This window comes from Amphiura filiformis, chromosome 2 (assembly GCF_039555335.1).
Source record: "Amphiura filiformis chromosome 2, Afil_fr2py, whole genome shotgun sequence".
In the NCBI taxonomy this organism is placed as follows: domain Eukaryota; kingdom Metazoa; phylum Echinodermata; class Ophiuroidea; order Amphilepidida; family Amphiuridae; genus Amphiura; species Amphiura filiformis.
In genome coordinates, this window is record NC_092629.1 from 63,595,019 (window position 1) to 63,610,012 (window position 14,994).

Consider the following 14,994-nt stretch of genomic DNA (forward strand, 5'->3'; position numbering starts at 1 on the left):
TACGCCAAAGCCTTCGACAAGGTCTCCCATCGCCATCTACTCCTGAAGGCCGAATACTACGGTATACGGGGGACCCTGTTAGAGTGGACAAGAGACTTCCTGAGTGAACGCACACAACAAGTCCTGCTTGGAGGCCAGACAAGTTCAACGTCCAAAGTAACATCCGGTGCCACAGGGCAGTGTGCTCGCCCTCTGCTGTTTTTGATATTTATTAATGACATGCCAGAGTGTGCTACCAGGTCTACTATCAGACTCTTTGCCGACGATAGTGTTTTGTACAAACGCATCTCAACACCCACTGACAGCAAACATCTTCAGGAGGATCTTGACTCCTTAGTCAAGTGGGAAACCCGCTGGTTGATGCAGTTCAATGCTTCTAAGTGTCAGGTGTTAAGAATCACCAATAAGCGGAAACCAGTCCTGGCTTCATACACCATCCATAGCCACGAGTTGGAGCTTGTTGACTCTGCGAAGTATCTTGGAGTCCACCTTGACTCGAAGCTGAACTTCAACATGCATGTTGACACTGTGGCAAAGAAAGCCAATTCCATCAGAGCCTTCCTTAGCAGAAACATCGGCCACTATGGACACAAGATCAAAGAGACCAGCTACAAAACCTTCATTCGCCCAATAGTTGAGTACGCCGCCACATCCTGGGACCCTCATACTCAACGCAACATCAGAAAGATTGAGCAGGTTCAGAGAAGTTGTGCTAGGTTTGTCACAGGTGACTATGATCGCTCCAGCAGTGTGTCAGCCATGGTTCAAGATCTCCAATGGCCCACCTTGGCTACCAGACGTCTCCAAAGCAGACTGGAGATGATGTATCGCATACGGTTTGACCTCATCGACATCAGGTGGTCCCAGTACATGACTCCACTAGCTTCAATCACCAGAGGCCATGGTTCCCGCTTTCAATATCCGCGGTGTAGTTCGACAGCTTACTTAAACTCATACTTTCCACGCACCATCCGTGACTGGAACAGCCTGTCAACAGACCCAGCTGCATCCTGTTCCCTCAACGTCTTCAAGACTGCGTTGAGGGCCTGCTGGCAGTAATCATCTTGCTACCAGTTTTTACTCGCACCTGTTTATTTTGCGCACAATTTGTTTTGTTTATGTCATGCTTGTACCACGCATGACCACCCTCGCAGTGCGTTTGATACTCATCCATATGAGGACTGCACAACCATGGAAGAAGAAGAAGAAAAGAAGTACCTGAATGTGCAACAATAACTGTTTCAAAATAGCCCGCGAAAGTCATGCAGGTAACTCCGAGGTCATGTATTGAATTGTTTTGAATGAGGAATACTACGGGAACCAGCACCTTTTGTTAGAAGTCACACATGAGCATGATGAGTGAAGTGGATAACCTCTATTGTTGTGAATGAGTCAATGACCTTCAATGACACATTTAATTTGCATACACCTACTAATTGGTCATATTAAACCCAATAACATCGAAATTTTTATTTGTGAAAAAAAAAAAGTTTACCTGGACTTAGTGCAATTTTGAGTTTGTGCCATATCGGCCATCTTGGATGATTTTTGGCAAATGTTAAGCTAAATGCATGATTTCAATGCCTCGGTTTGAAAAAATAATTGATGCCATTGACTAGTAAAGTGCCATTCCATAAGAAACCCCTTTGATACTTTCACAATATGCTTGTTTCATGTTTGCATATATGTTAAAATAAAGAAATATATAAAGGTAAATATATGCTTATGCCAATTTTGCTCCCAATTGATATTTTTGGACCTTGTCATTTTATTTCGTTCCAATGACCGGTCAGAATGGGAAACTTTGAAAATTCATAATTCGAAAAGTTTTTGACCGATTTTGACCATTTAACCACCAAAATACTTCTATTGATAAGTTCTATCCAGAAAACAATCTTTTGTAGCAATAGGGGCAACATGAAATTTTGATGGTTATCCCTACTTATATTACTATTTAATGCACATCTCACAGTTCGGTTCTTGTGGCATAAACTAGCAAAAAACCCATCTTGCCAGTTTTCATCGGGCAGAGGTGCCGTTTTAACTTTAGCTTTGGACATTTAACTATTTCTTTATTTTCCACCCGACTTTCCTGAATGAAAAATAAAGAAACTAATTAAATATCCAAAGCCAACACTATATACGGCAACTCCGTCTCAGTGTTAAATGTTACTGGCTGTGTGCTCATGGTGATAGAAGAATATATCGCATTCACCACAAAATTATACAGACAGAGCCAAAAGTATATTTTTGTATCACACTCAAAGCCATTTAACATTATGAGCACTCATCACAATTTGCTGTAGAAGTGATGTAAGGCTACCATAGCAATAGATGAATACAATTTTTGACTATATCGCCCTGCTCTACAACGTTCACGCAATACCTATGCATTGAACCATAGATGTAAAAGAACAGTGATGAAGACCTGGACCTTATATTCATATCATGTTGATCACTCGCACCTGTAAGATAAGTGTCTTTGAAAAGAGTGGTATTGTATTCAATTATGATTGCAGACATACACAGGTGATTAGTGCAATCTGCTTGTAGTGCAGGGCAATATATTCAAAAATTGTATTCATCTATGGTAGTTAATCCGATTATGATGTCACTTCTACAGCGAAAAAGGCATTATCCACAAGAGGATAAATGCCTTGATAACCCCATGAGTATTACCTGCTGAAATATCACTTCCAGTACTTTTTCATTGTTTACAAACTTGGCTATACCATGTACTGAGCCGATCAGAGACATGGTTAGAATGGTTGTAGGACTGAAAGGGGTTGAGCTTAATTAAAAGTTCTAGAAGCTCCATTTTGATTGGTTACTCAAATTAATACATCATGTAACTAACCAATCGGACATGCTGTAAGAAAGATGGTTAGTGCTTAGGGAGTTAAATCCTTGTGTGGCAGCCAGATGTTGCAAAGTGGATCCTTGTTAAAGCCAAGCCAACATATTAACCCAAACATAAAAAGAAACTCAATTCACAAAGTATATGCACGAGCGGGTATCCCACATGATGCGATTGCATCATCATGTGAACAGTCATATGGCCACGGAAAGCTTGACCACATGGCAAGGTAGGCCAGTGCACGGGTGTGGCACCTGGGGGGGGTCAGGGTTCTAAACCACACCCGAGTTTTCTTCTTCTTCTTAACCCATCGGTTGATTCACAAAACTATGTAGTACATCATGGGAAAATGTAGACATCCAAAAGCCACGTAATATGAATACAACACAGTACAAGAACATATGCCATTGTGTATTTTAATATCAATATAATGATGTTACATATCATGCCAATGCACACTAACACAGCAAGTTACAATTATAGTCGATTTCTATCTATTGATCACACAGAATCCTTCCTGTAACTATTTTCAACATTATTATTATCACACTAACATTAAAATCCAATGGCCAGAAGAGCGATATCAACCCTACAGATCAAATATTGGACTGCCAACTGCTAGCAACGCATCATATTGCGAATCCAAGAAATTACCCAACAATGAATAAGCAATGTACACTCTTTGTATCATTTTATTACTAACCTGCTGTCTAACTTGGATCATAGATTGATATGCATCCAAGTAACCTGTTGCCATGGCAACTGGATGTCTCCTTGTCCCTGAATCATTATCACCTGAGATGAGCGATACTTCATTCAGCAATTCAATATACGGCAGTATGAGGCTCCCAGGTTGTTTCATAGGAACTCTCAATATCTGAAGGTTTCCATGATGCGTTGCCATGACAACTTCTGTTTAGTTTTTAGAAGAAAAAAAGAAAATGTTATTTTACAACTACAAAAATTAAGAATGAAGTGTAGTATAATACTCTCCATACCATTAGACATTATGGTAAAGGTTTTGGGATAGAGTTTGCTTAAAATGATTAGGAATTAGTGTACATTGTGTGCAATATTAATGAACATATTAGCAGGGATAACGCTAGGAAAAAATCAATGTACCTTGCCGATGAATTTCCATTAACTGACCATGCCCCTATAAGCGCCCACAATTTAGGGCTCATATTGAAATTCCCTTACACAGGAAGGTGTACGCCATCCTGCAGCTTTCCTGTGCTAGCCTTCTTTTGTTAAAATCCTGGGCAGGGTGTATCACTGATGCATATAATCCATCCATTTTATGACCGAGCTTTCCTGAGTATGCGCTTAGCGAGGGGAATCCTGCCTTCTTTCTGTGTGAAAACGTGGTAGGGTATTTCAATATGAGCCCTTATGATCATCATCAGGGTCTGTCTTCTGGAATTTGCAGTAGAGCATCAAATAGCTCTGCTGGAGCCTTCAAGGAGAGCTGTTTAGAGCATTTTCAATAGAATGTAAGGAGAGAATGATCAACTAAGGAGAGCTAAAAAAAGTCTTATAGACTATGGGACATGGGCATTTATCTTTCACTTCCGTAGTCCACTCTTGGGCAGAACATCAAAACATAACAAATCAAGAGTAAATATATGTCTGAATTAATATCCAAAAAGTTCCCACGTTTTACTTTACTCATTTAGGAGTTATTTGGGGTTAAAAACGAGTTTTTCGTGATATTTTTCCATTTTTGCCCAAAAATGTCAAATATTAAAATAGCTGTAACTTTAAAAATAAATTGAGTAGAAATTTCATTTCTATTGTAGATGTTACATGTCATATGGATTTCCAAACACTGGTGAATAAAAATGTCATAGCACAACTCTAAAATATAAAAAAATGGCAAAACCCATATTTTTGTGCTATTTTGGCCATTTTTGACCTAAAAATGTAATTTTGCATGGGAAAAAAAAATATATATTTTTCTTGATTTAAAAAATATGTCATTATATCAACCTAGTTATTCTGAACAAAAAAAGTTAATGATGGTGAATGTCTGTGACCTATAGTTTTTGATCTATGGCCCTTTCAAATTCACATATGGACTAAAATAGCATGTTTTTGTCAATTTTTCCAATATTAGGCTGAAAATGGTACTTTTTGTAATTTTAACAAAATTTTCAGTGTTTGGAAAGTGAACTTCACATATATTATGGATATATTATAGTACTTTCATTTTAAGCTAGTTGTAGATCCACTGGTAGCTCGGTTTCCATGGCAGAAGCAATTATATCGTCAATTTTACTACTTTCAATGCAGCAAAATCATTTTAGTCATCATTTTACTGCATTGAAAGTAGATAAAATTGCTGCTACCACGGTAGTGGGCATACTAGTGGATCTTGAAATAGCTTAACATTAAAGTACAATTACATGTTCATATTATTAAGTGAAGTTCCCACTTTCCAAAAACTAACAAGTTGGTTAAAATGGCCATAAAGGACCATTTTTGGCGTAATATTGGAAATATTGAACAAAAACATGCTATTTTAGTCCATTTGAAAGGGCCATAGATCAAAAACTATAGGTCACAGACATTCACCATCATTAACTTTTTGTTCAGAATAACTAGGTTGACATAATGACATATTTTTAAATCAATAAAATTTATATTTATTTTTTTCCCCATGCAAAATTACATTTTTAGCTCAAAATGGCGAAATAGCACAAAAATATGGTTTTTGCCATTTTTTTTATATTTTAGAGTTGTGCTGTGACATTTTTATTCACCATTCTTAGTCAGTGGGAGTGGTCTAGTTCGTAGACACATTTCTGATTGGACAATCGCATGATTTTGGGTGCCGTCTATCAGGCCGTAGACGACCCCACGTCATCATGCGTCTTGATAATCCGTAACACGCGTGTAGAGATGCGCGTATGTATCGCGCTGGATCGCGAGACTAGTGCGGAATACTGGCGAACGCGCTTAGCAGTACAGCGCAACAGAATACGTAAAGTTGTAAACAAGTTTCGTTCATTTTATAATGAGGGGAGTTTTTATGACGGTAACTTAATTTTTGCTTTAAAAAAATTGTTTACAGTTATTAAAATAATATTTGACTAACTAAGAATGAGAATAAAACATAGGACTTTTTATTTTGCCTATCCTCTACCTATGATAGACAGGCAGGTCCAATATTTTTTATCGTAGTGGATACCGCTGCGCCGGCATCCACTACTCAAAATATTGGACCTGCCTGTCGCTCTATCACACGAGAGGATAGGCAAAATAAAAATTCCTATCGCTTATTCTCTAAGTGTTAGACATCCATGTAATATGTAACATCTGCAATAGAAATGAAATTTCTACTCAATTTATTTTGAAAGTTACAGCTATTTTAATATTTGACATTTTTGGGCAAAAAGGGAAAAAAATCATGAAAAACACATTTTTAACCCCAAATAACTCCTAAATTACACAGTAACGTGCAACTTTTGAAAGTGGGAAATGTTATATTATTGATCAGTGATATAATAGCATTATTTTCATGTATAAACCATCCTCTACCCAGAAAGGGAGAACGAAAACTACTTTCTGAAGCACTTAGCAAGCCTTGTCCCATGGTCTATTATATCAGATTTAAGGAGAGTAAAATGCAGTCCCTGGATTGATCCTCTATCATTATGTGCAGGATCCATGCAACAGTGTAGCCATATGTGTTTGATATATAAACTGCTCAAATAAAGAAAGTCCGCAGTCATGTAACCCGTCCTACACCAAAACCTGATCTTGTTATGACAATTTGATTGATACGGTCGTGTGCAGAATCTTGTTAGCTCCAATTTGATACCAAATTTGCTACCAAACACTCAAAAGTGACAAAGATTGATACCAGTTTATGGCATTTGGTGCAAATTCAAAAGTTGCAAATCAAAACGAAGCACGCAGTCGAAATTGCTTAGCGTGGCAATATGGTCAAGCTTGTCTGCCCACGATGGGCCCCTGTCGACTATCCCAAGTGCGCGCTTTATCAGTGCTGTACGGTGCAAAAACTGATTGAGGCGCCAATGGCGCCTAACTTTATAAATTTAGGCGCCCATCAATTTTGCTCACAAGTAAAATAAAATGTTTTCCAGAATGCATATATATTGATAGGCATACATTCATACTATTGGATGGTATGTACACGTACATTTTGCATTTGCTGGTGATTACAAGCTTCAACAGTTGGTCGCCGCGCCATTGAGCTCATAATCAATCTTCTCCTCCATGATTTCATTTTGCTTCACAAATCCAACAGCTACCGCCGATTTAGATACAGAATTGGTCTAAGAAAGGCATACTTCCAGAATGTTTATTTAGAGTTTCACGTTTGAACAATGTAGATCCTGACACCAAATCACTTCTGCCTGCTAATTTGGGATACGCCCGGCAGTATTTACAACCCATCGTGTCCTTGGCTTCATCATACTCCAACCAATCGAAGTCATCGGCTCATGTTGGTTGGAATTTACGTCGTTTAGGTTGAGCGGGTTGGGTAGAAAAATCTGCATTTCCCCCACTGCTTCCATCATCAGTTTCAACACGAACTTCCGGAGAAACAGTATTTCCCGATTTGCCTCCAAAAAATCCAACAATGTCCGCTTCGTTGCCATTATTAAACTCCTACTCCTGATAAACTTTCAGCCTATCACACAACATAAATACACCATGCCCACCCTCGATGTATTCAAATGCAAAACACTCGACCGTACACTCTGCATTGGCTCACTGTGTAGCACATATACACCTCACGATGTCAGCCTGTATAGCCACGTGCGTTGAATATTCATTGTGCATGTGAGTGACACAGCACGACATGCACAGGTCACAGTGGTACAGTAGTAAAGCACAGCGCCGTTGTGCTGCGTACGTGCTGAACAGTACATGCTTTCATGAGGTCACGGGAAATCCGGGAATGATGAATATTAATGATTACCCCTACCGGAAGTGTTGAACACTTTCGTGTGTTTACTGAAAAAATGTGCCAATTCACGCGAATGCCAGTCGATTTTTGTGTACAAAATGAGCATTAAATGGATACTTAATGGATCACTTATCATCACTGTATATTTTTTGTTTAGTCTGTGAGGTAAATATTGATTAGCCCTGGCGACTAACATGTGAAATGTTTAGTCGCCATTGGCGTAAGAATTTGACTTTTTGGTCGCATGGGCAAAATGTTAGTCGCCAATGCGACCAATTTAGTCGCACCGTACAGCACTGCGCTTTATTCAATTGTTAACTTAAAACGCATGGATTGCTACAGCGCTTTAAACTGATGAATAAATTTACTAGGGCACGATGCGATCGATATGACCTAGCGGTTGTTTCGGGCTATGTCAATGGTCGCGCTCTGCCATTCACCTCTACAGGACCGCGTGGTCCGTTTTTAATTTGCAACTTTTGAAAATGCACCAAATTTCATATACTGGTATCAATCTCTGTGAATTTAGAGTTTTCGGTAGCAAATTTGGTATCAAATTGCAGCTAACAAGATTCTGCACACGACCTCATCAATCAAATTGTCATAACAAGATCAGGTTTTGATGTAGGACGGGTTACATGACTGCGGACTTTCTTTATTTGAGGTGTTTATATCAAACACACAAACACAGAACCATCTACACATAAAATCCATATTCCTGGCCATTTTTTACATGCAATTATGTAAGCAATATAAAAAATAAGTGCCTACCCAAAATGACTTTGCTAAGCGCCCGGGCGGTTATTTAAATGGTATGAATACGGTAGATAGTAACATCATTCATGGAGGTAGTGGTAGAAACATTACGAATGAAGTAAAACAGTCAATTTAAGAAAGAAATTAACCTACATTTATCAAAAACGATAAAAAATGAAAAGTTGATTTAAATCAGTATTTTTTTTAAAACAAAAAAATCTAAATCACTATTTAGGCAGCCCTGAAAAAGGAGGTCATACATGTACTCATAGTCTTACCATTCTGGCCATCACTCTCTATATCTGTGATAATTGGTGGTGGTCTGTAAAGAAAAAAGGAAAAAAAAAAAAAAAGAGTTATTCACACAAGTCTATACATTTTTGTATGAACCAATTTTATGTTTTCGAACTGCATTTCACACCTCTGTCAAAGGGGACACCCTCTCAAAATTCAACTTTTTGGTAATCCCATTTAACCTTTGCGAGTATTAAAACCTGAGATGTCACTCCGATGCGCATACCATATAGCGAACATTGTTACTGCGCATTTGGAAGCCGTAAAGTGAGCAGTAACAAAACAAACAAAAATTACAAAAAATATTTGTTTTCTTCTTTAAAAATATTAAATGCAAATCAGAATATTTTGCACTGCAAACTCAATCAGGTTGAGAGGCTACATGTACTAGCCCTACTAGTATAGGGCCTTTTGACTGTGGTGATCCAAAACCATGCATGCATAAAACCTGGCTATGTCCAGAGAGCTGCTGCCAGCATAGACTGTTCCCTTTTATCTCGGGGACAGCGGTTAGTGGGTTGTGAGCTGTCACTGGGTTTTTAGCAGTTCTCAGTATATAGCATGGTGTATATAATGTGTAATATAAAAAAAGGCCCTGTGGTAGGGCTAACATGTACAGCCCTGCTGCGCCCTACCTAGTCATGTCACTGTATACTTATTAATCTTCAGATATTGGCAAAGAGGAAAAACATAAACTATCAATGTAAAATCAGCTACATAATTAGCAAATTTGTGACACGATCTGGTCCACGGGGCCAAAGGAGGCATTCTTGACAATTGAGTTAGAACTAGCCCCGTTCTCAAACCGCGACGCCTCTCGAACAGCTAAATCATCATACAGGTATCACAGTACAGCTAGCTCAGTGTTAAATTGAGTTACAATAACCATTACATTATTACTTCCAATAGGCTATCATTTACTGAAAAGGTCTAGCATACTTGGTTCTAAAGATATACAGTTTTTTCATGTCTATTTTCTTATGTATATATTTCATTGAACATTTTTCACTCCATATTTTTACCTTTATCTCAGTTTCAAATTTGCCGCCTTTGGCTCCCATGCACCAGATTGTGTCACATTTTGTGTTGAAAATCTAATCACGTCGAGAACTTCTGGCCCTGCAACCCCCTCCCTACCAAGTTACGTCACTGTCCCCCATACAGATCTTTTAAAATCTTAAAAGCTCTTGAAAAAAAGAAAAATTTACCTAACGAAAATGGAACACACATACACATACAGCAAGGTGTATCAAAATGATTAGTAGTTTTTTGGTACCCATCAGTTTCCAGTGATTATGAACAAGACTGCCACATCAAATTGCAACACAGGATCCACATAATTTGTCGATTTTAAAATGTCATAAACAGTAATAAATTATGTTAATTTCAAGAGGATCCAATGTTGCAGCAGGCTTTTTAATAACCATCAAAAATGATGGGTACCAATCATTTTGATACAGCTACACACAGAAGGAATACACCATGGCAATATCCCCCTTTATGCGCTTCCTTGGTGTGTTCTTATATGATGTTATTTGTTAAATCCATGGTACAAAAATGTATGTAATTCTTTTGTATGTATTTCATTTGTATTTTGATGTATTTTGTTTGACCCCTGGGCCAGACTGGAAATCAGTGTGGACCACAGAGTTTGTTCCCCAGGCAAAATAAGATCTAATAAAATATAATAAATTAATAATAAAATAAATATGGCTACTATCAGAGTGGGTGGGAGGAATAAAAATCAAGGGTATTATAATTTATTGAAAGTTAAAATAAAAGTTAACAAGATCATCTTCATATTTTCCAGAATGAAACTTATTAGAAGGACTGCCTTTGATGTGTAAACAATGATAAGGAGAAGTTTGGGATATTAAATTTTATTGCCAATTTGTCAATTCCAACTTCTGCTGATTGAGAGTTTTTGACACTTAACAAAAGTCAAGTATTCAATATAGTCAGTCACTGCGAATTGTACATTGTGTTGATTTGAGAACAATTGAGAATAATTAATTACCATTTAAAAGGAAGTTCCACTAGGAAAGAGTTAGGGCATTTTTCAGTCGACCACTGATCTAAAACTTCATTCAAGATTCAATAATAAATACACCTTTCATAACTTGCCAACGATTTAGAAGCAAAACAGTGGTGCCCAGCAAAAATGGCTGTGAGCAATACCAGCATCGCTACCAATGCAACCGATACAATGTATTCCTTGAATGTCTCATACTGGGAACAAATTCTTGTTGCAGCGCTGATAGGATTGATAACTATCACTGGACTTATTGGGAACTCCATGATCATCGCTGCTGTAGCTCTCTCAAAGAAGCTCCAGACTTCAACTAATGCATTTGTGACAAGTTTGAGCATAGCTGATCTGTTGACATCCTTTACACTTATATGGTACATTGTCGGTAGTCTTGGCAAAAATGACTGGCCAATACCAGGAGCATACTGGATTTGTCAGGCTGTTGGTTTCATGATATATGCCTGCATAGGAACCAGCGTATGGACATTGGGTATGATTGGTATAAATAGACTCATCCACATCTCAAAACCCATGTGGTACCCAAAGATATTTACATCCTGGAAACTTGCGATTCTAGTGGTGATACCGGGATCATCCCGTCAGCAAGTCTTCTGACCCTTTATCAAACTGGAAATGTTGCTTTTGGGTATGACCAGTCGAGTTTAGCATGCGCCGACGTCTATAACCAACCACTTGTGTTTGACCTTATTCTAAATGGAGTTGGTCTGTCACCATTCGTAGTAATAGTTGGATCTTACATTGGAATCTATGTGTATATCAAGAAACACTTTGTGGAACAGAAGCAACATTTGCTACCGATTTCTCCAAGCTCACATTCCCCAAGCTCTATGACCGATAATTTACAGCGTGATAGCACATCAACCTCCACATCAGAGCATGCAATCACTGTAGCGATCCGCGATCCCAGCAGGGCCAATTCACTACGCAGAAGGAAACAAATATCGAAACAACAGATCGCGATCACCAAAAACCTCTTCATTGTCGTCATGGGATTTTTGGTGTGTTTTGTTCCCTACTTCACCTTACTCGCCCTTGATAGTTACATGCACATCGCATATTATGTATCGGTTGGTCCATTTGCTAACAGTGCCATTAATTTCATGATCTATGCCATGAAGCATCCAGATTTCAAAGTTGTACTGAGACATATGATGAGGTGTTCGTATGCTGATATCCCACAACCATCACCAATCTTGAAATATCTACTTTCAAGGAGGAACTAAAAACCCTATACAATCTGTAAATTTCAAACAAACAGAATTGTCTTTGCCCTTTTTGGGCCTCAATATTGGCTTGGAATTGCATTTTGTTTTGCTAGATTTACAATGTAGCCTACTTTGCATTTGTTTTGCTTTAAAAAGCATGCGCTAAGAATAAATAATGCAATTCACTTGATTTTGATTTTATTACTGTTTACTAATATGCACTGAATGCAAGTAGTTCTAGATACAGCAGGAATTTACGCTTTAAATAATCTGCTGAAAAATAAATCGGGTATCTACTGCAAGCTTAATTTTGTTGCAACATTGTTTTTATGTTTCTAGAATTGCTCCTAATTCATACACCCATGTTGTGAATGTGGACTGTGATTGGATAGTATTCTCGGGAATATTATGGCAATTAACCTCTGATCGATCAGCATCGGTTTTGATTGTTCTCCATCACGTTCGATGCCCCAGACCATTGTTATTGATAACTATAAACTTCATTTTCATCGCTGTTTCGAAGTAAAAACATTGTAACAAATATAAATGTTTATATCTTTTTCATTACCATATTTACATACTATTAAAGTCACTAAAGCACACTCGGCAGTCCACGCTTTATAATGCGTGCCGGTTCGAAATTCTGAAAATTGGTGAAAGCGTGGGGGTTTAAACTTTTTGGGTAAAAAGCGTGGACTGATATAAAGCGTGGGATTAAAATAAAAAGCGTGGGGCTTCTTCCAACTTACAGTATATTTTTATTGAATGATAAAATAATCATAGTTCCAAGAAAAATCACCAAAACTTGCACACTATGTCGCAAGATAAAATTCCATTTGATGCAGGCTCGCGCTTGTTTACGTGAATCCAGTGCAATGTACACAATATCCTCCCCCCGGAAGCGCTGCCAAAACACCTACGTCATATGCAAATGTCCGCTTTTCCATGACGTGTTCTTTTTCTTTACATTGATGGTATATGAGTGGCGTCATTAAATGCATAATTGATTGAGCGAAGCAAGCACGGAAGAAGTAGGATATAGTCGCTGAACACAGCGTCGTCAAGTTTCATGACAAGAACAACATTTGAACACCATAAAAGTACAGTTATTCATTAAAATGCTTATTTTACAGTGCAGTAGTAGTTTTTCACATATAATTTGCATTGTTCACGTAATGTATCAATTAACTTATTGGAGAGAAAAACATCGGACTCATACATGTGAAATAGGTGCAGAATTCGGCGTACTTGATACTTGAACCAAATTGCGTGCGACTTTGTCAGTTTACAAATAGCGGAAAAAAGCAAAAAGTGGTGGGGGTCAAGAATTTTCAGTATAAAGGGTGCCTCAGTAAAAAGCGTGGGGGTCAGGAATTTTCAGTATAAAGGGTGCCTCAATAAAAAGGGTGGGGGTAAAATAAAAAGGGTGGGAGTCAAACCCCACTGCCGAGTATGTAAAATAACACCTGTTCAGATTCTTTATTCTCGTCTTCTTTACCATTGCAATCACTCACAAGAAATAAACTCCTGTTTGAAAAACAACACAAGAATTAAATATGCAAACCTACTCTGAATAGAATAAGTCTGCTCTAATAACCACCCCTCCCCAACATGATACCATGATTGCCTAACAATAAGAACTGAAATGCTAACCTGAGCTTTATTCCTTTTTTATAATCTTCCTGTTTACTATGATAATGTTACAATTGTTTTAAGTAAATGTTACCCAAATAATTACATTTTTATTTTAAAACTATTTCATCTGCACATAGCTGCACATCACATCAAAGCTCCCATTGGGTGCCCCATTCCTTTTTGAAAGGAATTTTAATTGGTCACTTGATATTATGCCGACAATGATAAAAGAAGAAGTTTGGGATATTCGGCCATTTCAGTTGAAATCATATACACCCCATATGGAAGACATTATAATCTTTGAAACAGGGTTTGTGAATTTAAAAGTGTGTGACTCCATTAGAAATCTACATCCCTGTGTGGGAGATTAAGGTCATAGCTTCCATAGGGGGTGTATGGATTTTACATGGAACAGCCCATTTTATATTGCCAATCTGTCAATTCCTATTTCTGCTGATTTATTGCTTTTGATACTATTAGTAGTATTCAATTTAAGTATCTTTCATACAGAGGGCTTTTTACTTTTAAGCAATGCGGTTCTCGAGCAAAAACTTAAAGAAATCTGCCGCGTGAACGCTCTTGAGAATTCCAATCCGTAAGCTTGCCTTTAAATTTATCCCCAAGAAATTTAGGGGATTTCACAATTTCCCCAGTGATGCCAGAGTGCTTCTGCCATGTGAAAAATACAGTTTGCGATTCTTGAGTGCTGATGAGCTTAAAACCTATATATGATCTTGGTTTTAATTATATAAATTTTAATTTAATATGGTTAAATTGCCGCAATAGCTAGTAGACAAGTCATACATTGTAGTAAGCTTCCGGTTGTAATTCCAAAGATGATGACATCAGGAATCACAAAACTTGAGGATCCCAGGCTTCAATGGAGTTGTGTGGACACACACTCGGACTTATTGCAATACTCATCCTTGAGAATTCTGAGACTGTCTGAACACAAGTTCAGTCAATCACTACAAAGACCTGCCAGTTCTCCATTGTGCTGACTTTCAAGAGAACAATGGTTATTATACCATGAACAGGAAGTTCCACTTGGAAAAGATTTCAGTCTTTTCCAGTTGACCATTTATGAGTTCAGAATTCAGCTTTTAAAACTTGCAAATGATTTACAAGATCATGATGTCCAAAAGATCGTTGACATCCTGTAAACGAAACTAGTTTCGTTTAGGGGGAAGGGGGTAAAAATACTCAATTACGTTTGTAAAAAACATCGGTCTAAAGAATGTCATTAATATTTTGTAAG

The 14,994-nt window shown here is 37.8% G+C and overlaps 1 protein-coding gene across 1 annotated transcript in view; it reads right to left on the bottom strand.

The window, feature by feature from the left end:
• Window positions 1-14,994, bottom strand: part of LOC140146524 (uncharacterized) — a 70,541-nt gene that overhangs the window by 37,754 nt on the left and 17,793 nt on the right. The window contains exons 2-3 of the mRNA XM_072168400.1: window positions 8,831-8,874; window positions 3,561-3,769 (exon numbers count right to left, since the gene is read on the bottom strand). Of these exons, the coding sequence (XP_072024501.1) occupies window positions 3,561-3,769; window positions 8,831-8,874 (253 nt within the window). The remainder of the gene's footprint in view (window positions 1-3,560; window positions 3,770-8,830; window positions 8,875-14,994) is intronic.